The sequence below is a fragment of the Oncorhynchus masou genome, chromosome 3 (assembly GCF_036934945.1).
Source record: "Oncorhynchus masou masou isolate Uvic2021 chromosome 3, UVic_Omas_1.1, whole genome shotgun sequence".
Taxonomy (NCBI): Eukaryota; Metazoa; Chordata; class Actinopteri; order Salmoniformes; family Salmonidae; genus Oncorhynchus; species Oncorhynchus masou.
The window spans coordinates 12,494,993-12,517,413 of NC_088214.1; the positions used below are offsets into that span (position 1 = coordinate 12,494,993).

At 41.5% G+C, this 22,421-nt stretch overlaps 1 protein-coding gene across 1 annotated transcript in view; it reads right to left on the reverse strand.

Annotated features, from left to right (window-relative positions):
- LOC135518985 (myomegalin-like) overlaps positions 1-22,421 on the reverse strand; it is a 119,678-nt gene that overhangs the window by 8,675 nt on the left and 88,582 nt on the right. The window contains 4 exon segments of the mRNA XM_064943989.1: positions 801-1,049; positions 1,245-1,496; positions 2,284-2,547; positions 2,659-2,909. Coding sequence (XP_064800061.1) covers positions 801-1,049; positions 1,245-1,496; positions 2,284-2,547; positions 2,659-2,909 — 1,016 coding nt within the window.

Here is a 22,421-nt window from a genome sequence, read left to right on the forward strand (position 1 = left end):
TTTTTCTCTTGGGACCTTTTCATCTGTAGACAGTGTTTCCTGGCACTCTATCTGAGGACAGAAAACATCACAAAGAAACAGGTTGCATTATACTAAAATTAGACAGCCCTGAATATTGTGTTGCTATCTCTCTCTGTCCTCAGTTTGTCTCACTAGGGACTGGAACTGGATAATATTTTCATAATGTCCTCCAACAAAGGTACCTGGCCTATCTAAAGTAGCCTACTCTCCCTTCTCTGACAGCCGGAACTAGCTAATCCTTTCTCCCTTTTCAATCGTTGTTAGCTAGCTACCTACCTACTGTAGCTACAAATGGATTTAGTTATAATAATAAATACATGAAGATAGCTAGCTAACTATCTAATATGAAGTTAGCAAGCTGGTGATATTTAATTCCCTTAGCTAGCTATACAGTATGTAAAGTAAGCTAACTATGGTAGCAAACATTACGTTAACAGCTCATTTGAGTTAGCCTGCACTAAGTTTCTGTAGCAAGCTAGCTAATAATTGATCATTTTCAAAATATATTTACTTACTTGAAAAGGTTCTCCCACGCCCTCGTCTTCTGGGTGCTTAGAGAAAATAAATAATGGGCAATCTTCCCGAAGTTTCCGGTGGTAGCAGAATGCAGCCAGCCATGTGGTCGATTGGAGGCATCCCACATACTAACTTTGGTCTTCCAACATGGTGCAAGGTGGGGTTGCTAGGTGATTTGTGACACAACTGCAAGCCCTCTGTAGACAAAATATGAATCATTTGGTTTAATGTTGACAGTAGGATGGACTGGTGAGGTACAGTACCTGAGCTGGCCTGCAGGCGTGCCTGGAGAGCCAGGTTCTCCTCTTTCAGTACTCTGATCTCATTGGACAGCTGGCAGACAGAGTCCAGGCTCTGGATGTAGATGTTGGTGGGAGCTGCGCCGTCACAGCCGGTGGTGGAAAGGCGTTCCTCCAGCTGCTGTCTGAGCCTCTCATTGGTCCTGATGGACTCCTCCAGGTGCTGACGCAGACACTGCACCTCCCTCAGGTGCTCCTTGATCACGTCCACACCTCGGGGAACACGGGACAGAACATTGGTCAAGTTTATGTTAGCACTGCTGTGTATTTGCAGGTTATATATGAAAAACAGTTGGAAAATTATTGATGTTGGTATTGAGTCTAGATAGTGCAAACCATGCTAGCGATGAAAAAAGGTGGAGGGACCTACGAGAGCCCTTTATTGTAATAGAAAGCTCTGGGTCTTACCACTAAAGCTGTTTCCTGAATAGTATCCTGATGACCCAACCCTGATTGGCTGAACCATGTTCTCCATATCCCACAATGCACCACTCTCCACCAGATCTGCGTCTGCCTTCAGGGCGGGGCCTGCAGGTCGGCCGCCTAGCTGGTGTGGGTAAAAGGCATGGTGGGTAATCTGTCTGTAAGTGGAATGGTCAGGCTGGTGATGGGCGGTTGGTGGGGCGGTCGTCCGGGCCTTGGCGTGAGGAACCACAAAGCCTGTAACAGAACAGAGAACTAGTCTGTATTAAGGAGCCACACTCAGGTGGTGTAAAAGAGAAAGGATTCTTGTTAGAGGGTATTACAGCATTTCTGGACCAGAACCAGGTGCTGTATCATTAAACTATCTGGACCAAATGCAGGTGCTGTATCATCGAACACAAGGATTTCTCAACCCCAACATTGATACTAGTCTAGGATCTCTCAACCCCAACATTGATACTAGTCTAGGATCTCTCAACCCCAACATTGATACTAGTCTAGGATCTCTCAACCCCAACATTGATACTAGTCTAGGATCTCTCAACCCCGACATTGATACTAGTCTAGGATCTCTCAACCCCAACATTGATACTAGTCTAGAATCTCTCAACCCCAACATTGTCTCTAGTCTAGGATCTCTCAACCCCAACATTGATACTAGTCTAGGATCTCTCAACAACAACATTGATACTAGTCTAGGATCTCTCAACCCCGACGTTGATACTAGTCTAGGATCTTTCAACCCCAACATCAATACTAGTCTAGGATCTCTCAGCCCCAACATTGTCACATCCACACCAAGTCATTACAATATATACTGTCCCATCCTGATCCACTGCAGGCATCCTATATTAGCCCTAACTTCATCCACTCCTCTATCTAGCCAATGTTGTCCCTGTCAGTGTCAAAACAATACATGCTGCAGATCACCAAGTCTCTTCCATTATGTTACTCAATCCACCAAGGATGTCCCTCATAAACTAAGAACACCACACCCTTGCATGCTGACCCTAACTCTGCTCACTCTTATTCATAGTCATCTGTCTGTGCAGGGTATCCAGCTGCTGTTGCACCGCTTCCATAGGGAAGGTCCTGGTCGCTGGGTCAAAGGTCATATGTTGACCCCAGAGGTCATGGCTAGGGTAAAGCCTGGGGAGGGACTGGGAGGTGGGTAGGGAGCAGGACACAGGACCAGTCTGACTGGCTGACTCCACGGGAGTGGAGTATAGCATGTTGGGACAGCTGCTGGAGGACTTAAGAGAGGATGGAGGAAGGGAGGGGTGGACGTCTGAAAAAAGAGTGGAGAAAAGGGTGACAGGAGGTTGGGAAAAGGATGGAGGGAGACACAGGTGTAAGGTATGTGTTTATGAATAGCACATGTTTTAAACGGCTACTATACCTGTGCTTCCTGGGCCATGTCCCGCCCCCTGTCCCTTCACTTCTTGAGCGTATTCGCTGCCAGCATCCACATCTGAGCACAGCTCCAGGTCCTCATTGGCCCGGCACTCATCTGACACAAAGGAGGTTCTGTCTGATTGGTCGGTGGTCTCTGAGAGGGCATGGCTGCTGGAGGGGGTGTCAGGACGCTGCTGGAGTTTGGTGTGGAGCGACTCGATTATCTTATCCTTCTGCTGGAGCTCCTTACTCAGCCTAGAGAGAGAAAGAGAGATTGTTTATCTCATTCAGATCTTTACTCATTTTCTACAAGATGTACACTACTGTTCAAAAGGTTGGGGTCACTTAGAAATGTCCTTATTTTTGAAAGCACATTTTTTGTCCATTAAAATAACATCAAATTGATCAGAAATACAGTGTAGATATTGTTAATGTTGTAAATTACTATTGTAGCTGGAAACGGCTGATTTGTGGAATATCTACATAGACGTTCAGAGGCCCATTATCAGCAACCATCACTCCTGTGTTCCAATGGCACGTTGTGTTAACTAATCCAAGTGTATCATTTTAAAAGGCTAATTGATCATTAGAAAACCATTTTGCAATTATATTAGCACAGCTAAAAACTGTTGTCCTGATTACAGAAGCAATAAAACTGGCCTTCTTTAGACTAGTTGAGTATCTGGAGCATCGGCATTTGTGGGTTCGATTACAGGCTCAAAATGGCCAGAAACAAAGTACTTTCTTCTGAAACTCATCAGTCTATTCGTGTTCTGAGAAATTAAGGCTATTCCATGCGAGAAATTGCCAAGAAACTGAAGATCTCGTATAACGCTGTGTACTACTCCCTTCACAGAACAGCGCAAACTGGCTCTAACCAGAATAGAAAGAGGAGTGCTGATGCTCCAGATACTCAACATGTCAAAAGGCCAGTTGTATTGCTTCTTTAATCAGGATTAACTTGGATTAGCTAACACAACGTTGGAACACAGGAGTGATGGTTGCTGATAATGGGCGGCAGATAGCCTAGTGGTTAGAGTGTTGGACTAGTAACTGGAAGGTTGCAAGATTGAATCCCCGAGCTGACAAGGTCAAAATCTGTCGTTCTGCCCCTGAACATGGCAGTTAACCCACTGTTCCTAGGCCATCATTGAAAATAAGAATTTGTTCTTAACTGACTTGCCTAGTTAAATAAAGGTAAAATAAATAAATGGGCCTCTGTGCACATATTCCATAAAAAAAGCAGCCGTTTCCAGCTACAATAGTCATTAACAATGTCTACACTGTATTTCTGATCAATTTTATGTTATTTTAATGGACAAAAAATATAGCTTTTCTTTCAAAAACAAGTACATTTCTAAGTGAACCCAAACTTTTGAACGGTAGTGTTCACTTATAGACAGACACAATCACATATAGACATAGGCCACCAGAAAGGCTGCAAACAAGTGAAAGTCACTAAGATCCACCACAGAGCTCAAATACCGCAATCAAGTTGTATGACCATTATCTATGATCCACCACAGAGCTCAAACATCACAATCAAGTTGTATGACCATTATCTATGATCCACCACAGAGCTCAAACATCACAATCAAGTTGTATGACCATTATCTATGATCCACCACAGAGCTCAAACATCACAATCAAGTTGTATGACCATGATCCCTGTCTATTGCATCCCCCTTACATTGCCAGTTTCCTCTGTAGGAACTCCCGCTCTCTTTCCATCTGTTTCCATAGGAGGGCAGGCTCTCTCCCAGCGCGATCCCCACACACAGAGAAAGACCACAGAGAGTCCCTGTACAGGGGACTGCTCTTAGAAAGCATGGACTTCCATAGTGGAGCCATAGATCTGACAGTCAAATAGTCCAATTAGTCTTAAAAATAGTCTGATTAGTCCTAGAAAGTCATATAAATAGTCCTGAAATAGTCGTATTAGTCCTAGAAATAGTCCTAGAAATAGTCCTAGAAATAGTCCTAGAAATAGTCCAATTAGTTATAAAAAAAAGTATATAAACAGTCCTAAAAATAGTCCTGAAAATATTCTGATTAGTCCTGGAAATATTCATAGAAATCGACCTTTCCCAAATCAGGTCAAATACAGCATAAGATCCAAGGGTGTTTTCCTTATTAGAGTCTTTTCCTTTCTTGTCTTCTCTTTACTCTCTCTGTGAGATAATGGCTTACTGAGCCACATCCAGAATGGAGGGGAGGGAGAACCGAGGCAGGGTGTGTGTGTGTCTAACGCAGTCTCACTGAGCCTCTTAAGGAGGGCCTGCGTGACACCTGTGGTTCACCCAGGTCCACTCTACAGCCTGGGATTAGATTAGATTAGCAGTCAATCTTCTTTGTGCTCCTTGACAGCTTCATCAGCTAACCTTGGGTGAGCTTTTAGACACACAGCCGGTGGGTGAATCCTTCTGGGTAAAGTCTACTGGGAGTCTTCTAATATCTGGGATCAACAATGTGACTTCTGGGATCAACAATGGAACTTCTGGGATCAACAATGGGACTTCTGGGATCAACAATGGGACTTCTGGGATCAACAATGGGACTTCTGGGATCAACAATGGGACTTCTGGGATCAAACAGAATCTCTATGCACGTTGCAGGTGGATTAAAAAATCTGTATCTATAGCACTAAATGAATTGATTTAAAACCCACAACCCATGGAAGTGAACCATGGGAAAATAGAGGAAACCCCTATGTTCCTATAACGTAATAAGATTATTCACGTGATAAATGTATGTAAAATGCATATGTAACAAATTCACTGTAAAAACTCAAATGTAAAACAAAGTTACGCTTGTCCGCTGAAGACAAAAATAAAAAAACAAGATTATTCAAGAGAGCATGTGACTTGTAATGACTGAGCATGTGTCTGGCAGAGGCTCTGCCTGTTGACCTCTACCCCTGCCAGAGGCTCTGACGAGACAGCCTACAGGGAGGAGGTGAGGGCACTTGGAGTGTGGTGTCAGGAAAACAACATGTCACTCAACATCAACTTGTCTTTGGCTTGTCCGCCAAATCCCTAACTAACTTTTACAGATCCACAATCGAGAGCATCCTGTTGGGCTGTATCACAGACTGGTACGGCAACTGCTCCGTCCTCAACTGCAAAGCTCTGCAGAGGGTGGTGCTGTCTGCATAACGCATCACTGGGGGCAAACTACCTGCCTTCCATGACACTTACAGCACCTGATGTCACAGGAAGCCCAAAAATATCATCAAAGACAATAACCACCCGAGCCAGTGCCTGTTCACCCCGCTACCATCCAGAAGGCAAGGTCAGTATAGGTGCATCAAAGCCGGGACCGAGAGACTGAAAAACAGCTTCTATCTCAAGGCCATCAGACTGCTAAACAGCAATCACTAACATAGAGAGGCTGCTGCCTATATGGAGACCCAATCACTGGCCACTTTAACAAATGGATCACTTGTCACTTTAAACAATGCACAGTAAATAATGCCACTTAAATATGTTTACATATCTTACATTACTCATATAATATGTATATAATGTATTTTATACCATCTACTGCACCTTGCCTATGCCGCTCGACCATCGCTCATCCATAGTTATATGTACATATTCTCATTCACCCCTTTTAGATTTGTGTGTATTAGGTAGTTGTTGGGGAATTGTTAGATTACTTGTTAGAGTTTACTGCACTGTCAGAACCAGAAGCACAAGCATTTCTCTACACTCGCATCAACATCTGCTAACCATGTGTATGTGGCAAATACAATTTGATTTGATTTTGATCTCTACCGCTGGCAGAGGCTTTGACTGTTGACCTCTATCCCTGCCAGAGGCTCTGACTGTTGATCTCTATCCCTGGCAGATGCTCTGACTGTTGACCTTTATCTCTGCCAGAGGCTCTGACTGTTGACCTCTACCCCTGCCAGAGGCTCTGACTGTTGATCTCTATCCCTGCCAGAGGCTCTGACTGTTGACCTCTACCCCTGCCAGAGGCTCTGACTGTTGACCTCTATCTCTGGCAGATGCTACCATCCCATAGCCTACATGTGTGTACTTAGTTAGCTACTACCCCATAGCCTACATATATGTACTTAGTTAGCTACCACTCCATAGCCTACATCTGTGCACTTAGCTAGCTACCATCCCATAAGCTACATTTGTGCACTTAGCTAGCTACCATCCCATAACCTACATCTGTGCACTTAGCTAGCTACCATCCCATAGCCTACATTGCATATGAAGTGTGACGACATGGATATTCAGCTAGCGGGATACACACTGAACCGGCAGGATAGAACAGCACACTCCGGTAAGACGAGGTGGAGGGTGGTCTGTGCATATTTGTAAACAACAGCTGGTGCACGAAATCTAAGGAAGTCTCTAGATTTTGCTCGTCTGAAGTAGAGTATATTGTGATAAACTGCAGGCCACACTACTTACCTAGAGAGTTCTCAGCTATACTTTTCATGGCTGTTTATTTACCACCACAGACAGATGCTGGCACTAAGACCGCACTCAGTCAGCTGTATAAGGAAATAAGCAAAGGAAACCACTCACCCAGAGGCGGCGCTCCTAGTGGCCGGAGACTTTAATGCAGGGAAACTTAAATCAGTTCTAACAAATCTCTATCAACATGTTAAATGTGCAAGCAGAGGGAAAAAAATTCTAGATCACCTGTACTCCACACACAGAGACGCATACAAAGCTCTCCCTCGACCACCATTTGGTAAATCCGACCACAACTCTATCCTCCTGATTCCTGCTTACAAGCAAAAATTAAAGCAGAAAGCACCAGCACCAGCACCACTCAGTATATAAAAAAATGGTCAGATGAAGCAGATGCTAAACGACAGGACTGCTTTGCTATCACAGACTGACATTGAGGAATACACCACATCAGCCACCGGCTTTATCAATAAGTGCATTGAAGACATCGTCCCCAGAGTGACTGTACGTACATACCCCAACCAGAAGCCATGGATTACAGGTAACATTCGCACTGAGCTAAAGGGTAGAGCTGCCACTTTCAAGGTGCGGGACTCTAACCTGGAAGCTTACAAGAAATCCCACTATGTGACGAACCATCAAACAGGCAAAGCGTCAATACAGGGCTAAGATTGAATCATACTACACCGGCTCTGACGCTCGTCGGATGTGGCAGGGCTTGCAAACTATTACAGACTACAAAGGGAAATACAGCCGCAAACTGCCAAGTGACACGAGCCTACCAGGCGAGCTAAATCACTTCTATGCTCGCTTCGAGGCAAGCAACACTGAGGCATGCATGAGAGCATCAGCTGTTCAGGATGACTGTGTGATCATGCTCTCCGTAGCCGATGTGAGTAAGACCTTTAAACAGGTCAACATACACAAGGCTGCGGGGCCAGACTGATTACCAGGACGTGTGCTCCGGGCATGTGCTGACCAACTGGCAGGTGTCTTCACTGACATTTTCAACATGTCCCTGATTGAGTCTGTAATACCAACATGCTTCAAGCAGACCTCCATAGTCCCTGTGCCCAGGAAAACAAAGGCAACCTGCCTTAATGACTACAGACCCATAGCACTCACGTCCGTAGCAATGAAGTGCTTTGAAAGGCTGGTAGTGGCTCACATCAACACCATTATCCCAGAAACCCTAGACCCACTCCAATTTGCATACCGCCCTAACAGATCCACAGATGATGCAATCTCTATTGCACTCCACACTGCCCTTTCCCACCTGGACAAAAGGAACACCTATGTGAGAATGCTGTTCATTGACTACAGCTCAGCGTTCAACACCATAGTACCCTCAAAGCTCATCACTAAGCTAAGGACCCTGGGACTAAACACCTCACTCTGCAACTGGATCCTGGACTTCCTGACAGGCCGCCCCCAGGTGGTGAGGGTAGGTAGCAACACATCTGCCACGCTGATCCTCAACACTGGAGCTCCCCAGGGGTGCGTGCTCAGTTCCCTCCTGTACTCCCTGTTCACCCACGACTGCATGGCCATGCACAACTCCAACACCATCATTAAGTTTGCTGACGACACAACAGTGGTAGGCCTGATCACCGACAACGACGAGACAGCCTATAGGGAGGATGTCACAGACCTGGCCGGGTGGTGCCAGAATAACAACCTATCCCTCAACGTAACCAAGACTAAGGAGATGATTGTGGACTACAGAAAAAGGAGCACGTCACCATTCTCATTGACAGGGCTGTAGTGGAGCAGGTTGAGAGCTTCAAATTCCTTGGTGTCCAAATCAACAACAAACTAGATTGGTCCAAACACACCAAGACAGTCGCGAAGAGGGCACGACAAAGCCTATTCCCCCTCAAGAAACTACAAAGATTTGGCATGGGTCCTGAGATCCTCAAAAGGGTCTACAGCTGCAACATCGAGAGCATCCTGACCGGTTGCATCACTGCCTGGTACGGCAATTGCTCGGCCTCCGACTGCAAGGTACTTCAGAGGGTAGTGCGTATGGCCCAGTACATCACTGGGTCATAGCTGCCTGCCATCCAGGATCCCCACCCCAGGCTGTGTCAGAGGAAGTCCCTAAAAATTGCCAAAGACCCCCGCCACCCCAGTCATAGACTGTTCTCTCTACTACCGCATGGCAAGCGGTACCGGAGTGCCAAGTCTAGGACAAAAAGGCTTCTCAACAGTTTTTACCCCCAAGCCATAAGACTCCTGAACAGGCTATTTGCATTGTGTGCCTCCCCCAACCCCTCTTTTACGCTGCTGCTACTCTCTGTTTATCTTATATGCATAGTCACTTTAACTATACATTCATGTACATACTACCTAAATTGGCCCGACCAACCAGTGCTCCCGCACATTGGCTAACCGGGCTATCTGCATTGTGTCCCGCCTCCCACCACCCACCAACCCCTCTTTTTACACTTCTGCTACTCTCTGTTCATCATATATGCATAGTCACTTTAACGATACCTACATGTACATACTACCTCAATAAGCCTGACTAACAGGTGTCTGTATATAGCCTTGCTACTCTTATTTTCAAATGTCTTTTTATTGTTATTTATTTACTTACCTACACACACACACACACACACACACACACACACACACACACACACACACACACACACACACACACACACACACACACACACACACACACACACACACACACACACACACACACGCACGCACACACACACACACACACACACATACATACATACCTTTTTTTCACACCATTGGTTAGAGCCTGTAAGTAAGCATTTCACTGTTGAATTCGGCGCACGTGACAAATAAACTTTGATTTGATTTGATCTGTGGATGTACAGAGAAAATGCTCTCTTTTTCATATTACTTTTGTTGGCTTCCCCATGTGGGGGGTCGTGCTCTCTGAGTGGCTCAAGTTCAAGTTGTTGGCCACTGACAAGCATTGCGGTTCTACAAGTAGAATCGGTAGGTTCGTCGCTACTGGGTCAGCACGCAGCAGGTACCACTTTTGTCCTAGCACACTTTTGTTCACAGGCCTCCCACTGTGATAAGTACCTATCAGCAGTCTATTGGCAGTGAGATTATTGGTGTGTTTCATCACTAAACTTAACCCCAAACCTTAGACCTAACCATAACTCCTAATTCTAACCATAACCCTAAACCTAACCCCAAACCTTAGACCTAACCATAACTCCTAATTCTAACCATAACCCTAAACTTAACCCCAAACCTTAGACCTAACCATAACTCCTAACCCTAATTCTAACCATAACCCTAAACCTAACCCCAAACCTTAGACCTAACCATAACTCCTAACCCTAATTCTAACCATAACCCTAAACCTAACCCCAAACCTTAGACCTAACCATAACTCCTAACCCTAATTCTAACCATAACCCTAAACTTAACCCCAAACCTTAGACCTAACCATAACTCCTAACCCTAATTCTAACCATAACCCTAAACTCCTAACCCTAACCATAACCCTAAACTAACCCCAAACCTTAGACCTAACCATAACTCCTAACCCTAATTCTAACCATAACCCTAAACTTAACCCCAAACCTTAGACCTAACCATAACTCCTAACCCTAATTCTAACCATAACCCTAAACCTAACCCCAAACCTTAGACCTAACCATAACTCCTAATTCTAACCATAACCCTAAACCTAACCCCAAACCTTAGACCTAACCATAACTCCTAACCCTAATTCTAACCATAACCCTAAACTAACCCCAAACCTTAACCTAACCATAAAATTCTAATAACCCCAAACCTTAAACCTAACCTAACCATAACTAACCTAATTCTAACCATAACCCTAAACTTAACCCCAAACCTTAGACCTAACCATAACTCCTAACCCTAATTCTAACCATAACCCTAAACTTAACCCCAAACCTTAGACCTAACCATAACTCCTAACCCTAATTCTAACCATAACCCTAAACTTAACCCCAAACCTTAGACCTAACCATAACTCCTAACCCTAATTCTAACCATAACCCTAAACCTAACCCCAAACCTTAGACCTAACCATAACTCCTAATTCTAACCATAACCCTAAACCTAACCCCAAACCTTAGACCTAACCATAACTCCTAATTCTAACCATAACCCTAAACTTAACCCCAAACCTTAGACCTAACCATAACTCCTAATTCTAATTCTAACCATAACCCTAAACTTAACCCCAAACCTTAGACCTAACCATAACTCCTAACCCATAACTTCTAACCATAACCCTAAACTTAACCCCAAACCTTAGACCTAACCATAACTCCTAACCCTAATTCTAACCATAACCCTAAACTTAACCCCAAACCTTAGACCTAACCATAACTCCTAATTCTAACCATAACCCTAAACTTAACCCCAAACCTTAGACCTAACCATAACTCCTAATTCTAACCATAACCCTAAACTAATTCTAACCATAACCCTAAACCTAACCCCAAACCTTAACCCCAAACCATAACCTAACCATAACTCCTAATAATCTAACCATAACCCTAAACTTAACCCCAAACCTTAGACCTAACCATAACTCCTAACCCTAATTCTAACCATAACCCTAAACTTAACCCCAAACCTTAGACCTAACCATAACTCCTAATTCTAACCATAACCCTAAACCTAACCCCAAACCTTAGACCTAACCATAACTCCTAACCCTAATTCTAACCATAACCCTAAACCTAACCCCAAACCTTAGACCTAACCATAACTCCTAATTCTAACCATAACCCTAAACTTAACCCCAAACCTTAGACCTAACCATAACTCCTAACCCTAATTCTAACCATAACCCTAAACTTAACCCCAAACCTTAGACCTAACCATAACTCCTAACCCTAATTCTAACCATAACCCTAAACCTAACCCCAAACCTTAGACCTAACCATAACTCCTAACTAACCATTCTAACCATAACCCCTAAATAACTCCTAACCTAACCATAACCCTAAACCTAATTCTAACCATAACTCCTAACCCTAATTCTAACCATAACCCTAAACTTAACCCCAAACCTTAGACCTAACCATAACTCCTAACCCTAATTCTAACCATAACCCTAAACTTAACCCCAAACCTTAGACCTAACCATAACTCCTAACCCTAATTCTAACCATAACCCTAAACTTAAACCTTAGACCAAACCATAACTCCTAACCCTAATTCTAACCATAACCCTAAACTTAACCCCAAACCTTAGACCTAACCATAACTCCTAACCCATAACTTCTAATTCTAACCATAACCCTAAACTTAACCCCAAACCTTAGACCTAACCATAACTCCTAATTCTAACCATAACTAACCCTAATTCTAACCATAACCCTAAACTTAACCCCAAACCTTAGACCTAACCATAACTCCTAACCCTAATTCTAACCATAACCCTAAACCTTAACCCCAAACCTTAGACCTAACCATAACCTAACCATAACTCCTAACCCTAATTCTAACCATAACCCTAAACTTAACCCCAAACCTTAGACCTAACCATAACTCCTAATTCTAACCATAACTCTAACCATAACCCTAAACTTAACCCCAAACCTTAGACCTAACTAACCATAACTCCTAACCCTAATTCTAACCATAACCCTAAACTTAACCCCAAACCTTAGACCTAACCATAACTCCTAACCCTAATTCTAACCATAACCCTAAACTTAACCCCAAACCTTAGACCTAACCATAACTCCTAACCCTAATTCTAACCATAACCCTAAACTTAACCCCAAACCTTAGACCTAACCATAACTCCTAACCCTAACTCTAACCATAACCCTAAACTTAACCCCAAACCTTAGACCTAACCATAACTCCTAACCCATAACTTAACTAACCATAACCCTAAACTTAACCCCAAACCTTAACCTAACCATAACTCCTAACCCTAATTCTAACCATAACCCTAAACTTAACCCCAAACCTTAGACCTAACCATAACTCCTAACCCTAATTCTAACCATAACCCTAAACTTAACCCCAAACCTTAGACCTAACCATAACTCCTAACTAACCATAATTCTAACCATAACCCTAAACTTAACCCCAAACCTTAGACCTAACCATAACTCCTAATTCCCATAACTCTAACCCTAACTAACCTAACCCTAAACTTAACCCCAAACCTTAGACCTAACCATAACTCCTAACCCTAATTCTAACCATAACCCTAAACTTAACCCCAAACCTTAGACCTAACCATAACTCCTAACCCTAATTCTAACCATAACCCTAAACTTAACCCCAAACCTTAGACCTAACCATAACTCCTAACCCATAATTCTAACCATAACCCTAAACCTAACCCCAAACCTTAGACCTAACCATAACTCCTAATTCTAACCATAACTCCTAACCCTAATTCTAACCATAACCCTAAACTTAACCCCAAACCTTAGACCTAACCATAACTCCTAACCCTAATTCTAACCATAACCCTAAACTTAACCCCAAACCTTAGACCTAACCATAACTCCTAACCCTAATTCTAACCATAACCCTAAACTTAACCCCAAACCTTAGACCTAACCATAACTCCTAAACCCCAAAAGACCTAACTCCTAACCCATAACTCCTAACCCTAATTCTAAACCCTAAACTTAACCCCAAACCTTAGACCTAACCATAACTCCTAACCCTAATTCTAACCATAACCCTAAACTTAACCCCAAACCTTAGACCTAACCATAACTCCTAACTCCTAATTCTAACCATAACCCTAAACTTAACCCCAAACCTTAGACCTAACCATAACTCCTAACCCTAATTCTAACCATAACCCTAAACTTAACCCCAAACCTTAGACCTAACCATAACTCCTAATTCTAACCATAACCCTAAACCTAACCCCAAACCTTCTAACCATAACCCTAAACTTAACCCCAAACCTTAGACCTAACCATAACTCCTAACCCTAATTCTAACCATAACCCTAAACCTAACCCCAAACCTTAGACCTAACCATAACTAACCTAATTCTAACCATAACCCTAAACCTAACCCCAAACCTTAGACCTAACCATAACTCCTAACCCTAATTCTAACCATAACCCTAAACCTAACCCCAAACCTTAGACCTAACCATAACTCCTAACCCTAATTCTAACCATAACTCATAACTCCTAATTCTAACCATAACTCATAACTCCTAATTCTAACCATAACCCTAAACCTAACCCCAAACCTTAAACCTAACCATAACTAACCATAACTCCTAATTCTAACCATAACCCTAAACTTAACCCCAAACCTTAGACCTAACCATAACTCCTAACCCTAATTCTAACCATAACCCTAAACTTAACCCCAAACCTTAGACCTAACCATAACTCCTAATTCTAACCATAACTTAACCCTAACCCATAACCCTAAACTTAACCCCAAACCTTAGACCTAACCATAACCCTATAACTAACCCTACTAACCCTAATTCTAACCATAACCCTAAACTTAACCCCAAACCTTAGACCTAACCATAACTCCTAATTCTAACCATAACTCCTAACCCTAATTCTAACCATAACCCTAAACTTAACCCCAAACCTTAGACCTAACCATAACTCCTAATTCTAACCATAACTCCTAACCCTAATTCTAACCATAACCCTAAACCTAACCCCAAACCTTAGACCTAACCATAACTCCTAATTCTAACCATAACTCCTAACCCTAATTCTAACCATAACCCTAAACTTAACCCCAAACCTTAGACCTAACCATAACTCCTAACCCTAATTCTAACCATAACCCTAAACTTAACCCCAAACCTTAGACCTAACCATAACTCCTAACCCTAATTCTAACCATAACCCTAAACTTAACCCCAAACCTTAGACCTAACCATAACTCCTAATTCTAACCATAACTCCTAACCCTAATTCTAACCATAACCCTAAACCTAACCCCAAACCTTAGACCTAACCATAACTCCTAATTCTAACCATAACTCCTAACCCTAATTCTAACCATAACCCTAAACTTAACCCCAAACCTTAGACCTAACCATAACTCTAACCCTAATTCTAACCATAACCCTAAACTTAACCCCAAACCTTAGACCTAACCATAACTCCTAACCCTAATTCTAACCATAACCCTAAACTTAACCCCAAACCTTAGACCTAACCATAACTCCTAATTCTAACCATAACTCCTAACCCTAATTCTAACCATAACCCTAAACCTAACCCCAAACCTTAGACCTAACCATAACTCCTAATTCTAACCATAACTCCTAACCCTAATTCTAACCATAACCCTAAACTTAACCCCAAACCTTAGACCTAACCATAACTCCTAACCCTAATTCTAACCATAACCCTAAACTTAACCCCAAACCTTAGACCTAACCATAACTCCTAACCCTAATTCTAACCATAACCCTAAACTTAACCCCAAACCTTAGACCTAACCATAACTCCTAATTCTAACCATAACTCCTAACCCTAATTCTAACCATAACCCTAAACCTAACCCCAAACCTTAGACCTAACCATAACTCCTAATTCTAACCATAACTCCTAACCCTAATTCTAACCATAACCCTAAACTTAACCCCAAACCTTAGACCTAACCATAACTCCTAACCCTAATTCTAACCATAACCCTAAACTTAACCCCAAACCTTAGACCTAACCATAACTCCTAACCCTAATTCTAACCATAACCCTAAACTTAACCCCAAACCTTAGACCTAACCATAACTCCTAATTCTAACCATAACTCCTAACCCTAATTCTAACCATAACCCTAAACCTAACCCCAAACCTTAGACCTAACCATAACTCCTAATTCTAACCATAACTCCTAACCCTAATTCTAACCATAACCCTAAACTTAACCCCAAACCTTAGACCTAACCATAACTCCTAACCCTAATTCTAACCATAACCCTAAACTTAACCCCAAACCTTAGACCTAACCATAACTCCTAATTCTAACCATAACCACCATAACTCCTAACCCTAATTCTAACCATAACCCTAAACCTAACCCCAAACCTTAGACTAACCATAACTCCTAATTCTAACCATAACCCTAAACTTAACCCCAAACCTTAGACCTAACCATAACTCCTAATTCTAACCATAACTCCTAACCCTAATTCTAACCATAACCCTAAACTTAACCCCAAACCTTAGACCTAACCATAACTCCTAACCCATAATTCTAACCATAACCCTAAACCTAACCCCAAACCTAACCTAACCATAACTCCTAACCCTAATTCTAACCATAACCCTAAACCAAACCTTAGACCTAACCATAACTCCTAACCCTAATTCTAACCATAACCCTAAACTTAACCCCAAACCTTAGACCTAACCATAACTCCTAATTCTAACCATAACTCCTAACCCTAACTAACCATAACCCTAAACCTAACCCCAAACCTTAGACCTAACCATAACTCCTAACCCTAATTCTAACCATAACCCTAAACTTAACCTTAGACCTAACCATAACTCCCAAACCTTAACCCCAAACCTAACCATAACTCCTAATTCTAACCATAACTCCCCTAATTCTAACCATAACCCTAAACTTAACCCCAAACCTTAGACCTAACCATAACTCCTAACCCATAATTCTAACCATAACCCTAAACTTAACCCCAAACCTTAGACCTAACCATAACTCTAACCAACCCCTAATTCTAACCATAACCCTAAACTTAACCCCAAAACCATAACTCCTAACCTAACCATAACTCCTAACCCTAATTCTAACCATAACCCTAAACTTAACCCCAAACCTTAGACCTAACCATAACTCCTAATTCTAACCATAACTCCTAACCCTAATTCTAACCATAACCCTAAACCTAACCCCAAACCTTAGACCTAACCATAACTCCTAATTCTAACCATAACTCCTAACCCTAATTCTAACCATAACCCTAAACTTAACCCCAAACCTTAGACCTAACCATAACTCCTAACCCTAATTCTAACCATAACCCTAAACTTAACCCCAAACCTTAGACCTAACCATAACTCCTAACCCTAATTCTAACCATAACCCTAAACTTAACCCCAAACCTTAGACCTAACCATAACTCCTAATTCTAACCATAACTCCTAACCCTAATTCTAAGCATAACCCTAAACCTAACCCCAAACCTTAGACCTAACCATAACTCCTAATTCTAACCATAACTCCTAACCCTAATTCTAACCATAACCCTAAACTTAACCCCAAACCTTAGACCTAACCATAACTCCTAACCCTAATTCTAACCATAACCCTAAACCTAACCCCAAACCTTAGACCTAACCATAACTCCTAATTCTAACCATAACCCTAAACCTAATTCTAACCATAACTCCTAACCCTAATTCTAACCATAACCCTAAACCTAACCCCAAACCTTAGACCTAACCATAACTCCTAACCCTAATTCTAACCATAACCCTAAACTTAACCCCAAACCTTAGACCTAACCATAACTCCTAATTCTAACCATAACTCCTAACCCTAATTCTAACCATAACCCTAAACCTAACCCCAAACCTTAGACCTAACCATAACTCCTAACCCTAATTCTAACCATAACCCTAAACCTAACCCCAAACCTTAGACCTAACCATAACTCCTAACCCTAATTCTAACCATAACCCTAAACTTAACCCCAAACCTTAGACCTAACCATAACTCCTAATTCTAACCATAACTCCTAACCCTAATTCTAACCATAACCCTAAACTTAACCCCAAACCTTAGACCTAACCATAACTCCTCCTAATTCTAACCATAACTAAACTAACCCTAATTCTAACCATAACCCTAAACTTAACCCCAAACCTTAGACCTAACCATAACTCCTAATTCTAACCATAACTCCTAACCCTAATTCTAACCATAACCCTAAACTTAACCCCAAACCTTAGACCTAACCATAACTCCTAATTCTAACCATAACTCCTAACCCTAATTCTAACCATAACCCTAAACCTAACCCCAAACCTTAGACCTAACCATAACTCTAACCCATAACTCCTAACCCTAATTCTAACCATAACCCTAAACTTAACCCCAAACCTTAGACCTAACCATAACTCCTAACCCTAATTCTAACCATAACCCTAAACTTAACCCCAAACCTTAGACCTAACCATAACTCCTAATTCTAACCATAACTCCTAACCCTAATTCTAACCATAACCCTAAACCTAACCCCAAACCTTAGACCTAACCATAACTCCTAATTCTAACCATAACTCCTAACCCTAATTCTAACCATAACCCTAAACTTAACCCCAAACCTTAGACCTAACCATAACTCCTAACCCTAATTCTAACCATAACCCTAAACTTAACCCCAAACCTTAGACCTAACCATAACTCCTAACCCTAATTCTAACCATAACCCTAAACTTAACCCCAAACCTTAGACCTAACCATAACTCCTAATTCTAACCATAACTCCTAACCCTAATTCTAACCATAACCCTAAACCTAACCCCAAACCTTAGACCTAACCATAACTCCTAATTCTAACCATAACTCCTAACCCTAATTCTAACCATAACCCTAAACTTAACCCCAAACCTTAGACCTAACCATAACTCCTAACCCCAATTCTAACCATAACCCTAAACTTAACCCCAAACCTTAGACCTAACCATAAATTCTCCATAACTCCTAACCCTAATTCTAACCATAACCCTAAACTTAACCCCAAACCTTAGACCTAACCATAACTCCTAATTCTAACCATAACTCCTAACCCTAATTCTAACCATAACCCTAAACCTAACCCCAAACCTTAGACCTAACCATAACTCCTAATTCTAACCATAACTCCTAACCCTAATTCTAACCATAACCCTAAACTTAACCCCAAACCTTAGACCTAACCATAACTCCTAACCCTAATTCTAACCATAACCCTAAACTTAACCCCAAACCTTAGACCTAACCATAACTCCTAACCCTAATTCTAACCATAACCCTAAACTTAACCCCAAACCTTAGACCTAACCATAACTCCTAATTCTAACCATAACTCCTAACCCTAATTCTAACCATAACCCTAAACCTAACCCCAAACCTTAGACCTAACCATAACTCCTAATTCTAACCATAACTCCTAACCCTAATTCTAACCATAACCCTAAACTTAACCCCAAACCTTAGACCTAACCATAACTCCTAACCCTAATTCTAACCATAACCCTAAACTTAACCCCAAACCTTAGACCTAACCATAACTCCTAACCCTAATTCTAACCATAACCCTAAACTTAACCCCAAACCTTAGACCTAACCATAACTCCTAATTCTAACCATAACTCCTAACCCTAATTCTAACCATAACCCTAAACCTAACCCCAAACCTTAGACCTAACCATAACTCCTAATTCTAACCATAACTCCTAACCCTAATTCTAACCATAACCCTAAACTTAACCCCAAACCTTAGACCTAACCATAACTCCTAACCCTAATTCTAACCATAACCCTAAACTTAACCCCAAACCTTAGACCTAACCATAACTCCTAACCCTAATTCTAACCATAACCCTAAACTTAACCCCAAACCTTAGACTAACCATAACTCCTAATTCTAACCATAACTCCTAACCCTAATTCTAACCATAACCCTAAACCTAACCCCAAACCTTAGACCTAACCATAACTCCTAATTCTAACCATAACTCCTAACCCTAATTCTAACCATAACCCTAAACTTAACCCCAAACCTTAGACCTAACCATAACTCCTAACCCCAATTCTAACCATAACCCTAAACTTAACCCCAAACCTTAGACCTAACCATAACTCCTAATTCTAACCATAACTCCTAACCCTAATTCTAACCATAACCCTAAACTTAACCCCAAACCTTAGACCTAACCATAACTCCTAATTCTAACCATAACTCCTAACCCTAATTCTAACCATAACCCTAAACTTAACCCCAAACCTTAGACCTAACCATAACTCCTAACCCTAATTCTAACCATAACCCTAAACTTAACCCCAAACCTTAGACCTAACCATAACTCCTAACCCTAATTCTAACCATAACCCTAAACCTAACCCCAAACCTTAGACCTAACCATAACTCCTAACCCTAATTCTAACCATAACCCTTAACCTAACCCCAAACCTTAGACCTAACCATAACTCCTAACCCCAATTCTAACCATAACCCTAAACTTAACCCCAAACCTTAGACCTAACCATAACTCCTAACCCTAATTCTAACCATAACCCTAAACTTAACCCCAAACCTTAACCCCAAACCTTAGACCTAACCATAACTCCTAATTCTAACCATAACTCCTAACCCTAATTCTAACCATAACCCTAAACTTAACCCCAAACCTTAGACCTAACCATAACTCCTAACCCTAATTCTAACCATAACCCTAAACTTAACCCCAAACCTTAGACCTAACCATAACTCCTAACCCTAATTCTAACCATAACCCTAAACTTAACCCCAAACCTTAGACCTAACCATAACTCCTAACCCTAATTCTAACCATAACCCTAAACTTAACCCCAAACCTTAGACCTAACCATAACTCCTAATTCTAACCATAACTCCTAACCCTAATTCTAACCATAACCCTAAACCTAACCCCAAACCTTAGACCTAACCATAACACCTAATTCTAACCATAACTCTAACCCTAATTCTAACCATAACCCTAAACTTAACCCCAAACCTTAGACCTAACCATAACTCCTAACCCTAATTCTAACCATAACCCTAAACTTAACCCCAAACCTTAGACCTAACCATAACTCCTAACCCTAATTCTAACCATAACCCTAAACTTAACCCCAAACCTTAGACCTAACCATAACTCCTAATTCTAACCATAACTCCTAACCCTAATTCTAACCATAACCCTAAACCATAACCCCAAACCTTAGACCTAACCATAACTCCTAACCCTAATTCTAACCATAACCCTAAACTTAACCCCAAACCTTAGACCTAACCATAACTCCTAACCCTAATTCTAACCATAACCCTAAACTTAACCCCAAACCTTAGACCTAACCATAACTCCTAACCCTAATTCTAACCATAACCCTAAACTTAACCCCAAACCTTAGACCTAACCATAACTCCTAATTCTAACCATAACTCCTAACCCTAATTCTAACCATAACCCTAAACAAACCTTAGACCTAACCATAACTCCTAACCCTAATTCTAACCATAACCCTAAACTTAACCCCAAACCTTAGACCTAACCATAACTCCTAACCCTAATTCTAACCATAACCCTAAACTTAACCCCAAACCATAACCTAACCATAACTCCTAACCCTAATTCTAACCATAACCCTAAACCTAACCCCAAACCTTAGACCTAACCATAACTCCTAATTCCCATAACTAATTCTAACCATAACCCTAAACTTAACCCCAAACCTTAGACCTAACCATAACTCCTAACCCTAATTCTAACCATAACCCTAAACTTAACCCCAAACCTTAGACCTAACCATAACTCCTAACCCTAATTCTAACCATAACCCTAAACTTAACCCCAAACCTTAGACCTAACCATAACTCCTAACCCTAATTCTAACCATAACCCTAAACCTAACCCCAAACCTTAGACCTAACCATAACTCCTAACCCTAATTCTAACCATAACCCTAAACTTAACCCCAAACCTTAGACCTAACCATAACTCCTAACCCTAATTCTAACCATAACCCTAAACTTAACCCCAAACCTTAGACCTAACCATAACTCCTAACCCTAATTCTAACCATAACCCTAAACTTAACCCCAAACCTTAGACCTAACCATAACTCCTAACCCTAATTCTAACCATAACCCTAAACCTAACCCCAAACCTTAGACCTAACCATAACTCCTAATTTCTAACCATAACCCTAAACCTAACCCCAAACCTTAGACCTAACCATAACTCCTAACCCTAATTCTAACCATAACCCTAAACCTAACCCCAAACCTTAGACCTAACCATAACTCCTAACTCCTAATTCTAACCATAACCCTAAACCTTAACCCCAAACCTTAGACCTAACCATAACTCCTAACCTAATTCTAACCATAACCCTAAACCTAACCCCAAACCTTAGACCTAACCATAACTCCTAACCCTAATTCTAACCATAACCCTAAACTTTAGACCTAACCATAACTCCTAACCCTAATTCTAACCATAACCCTAAACTTAACCCCAAACCTTAGACCTAACCATAACTCCTAACCCTAATTCTAACCATAACCCTAAACTTAACCCCAAACCTTAGACCTAACCATAACTCCTAACCCTAATTCTAACCATAACCC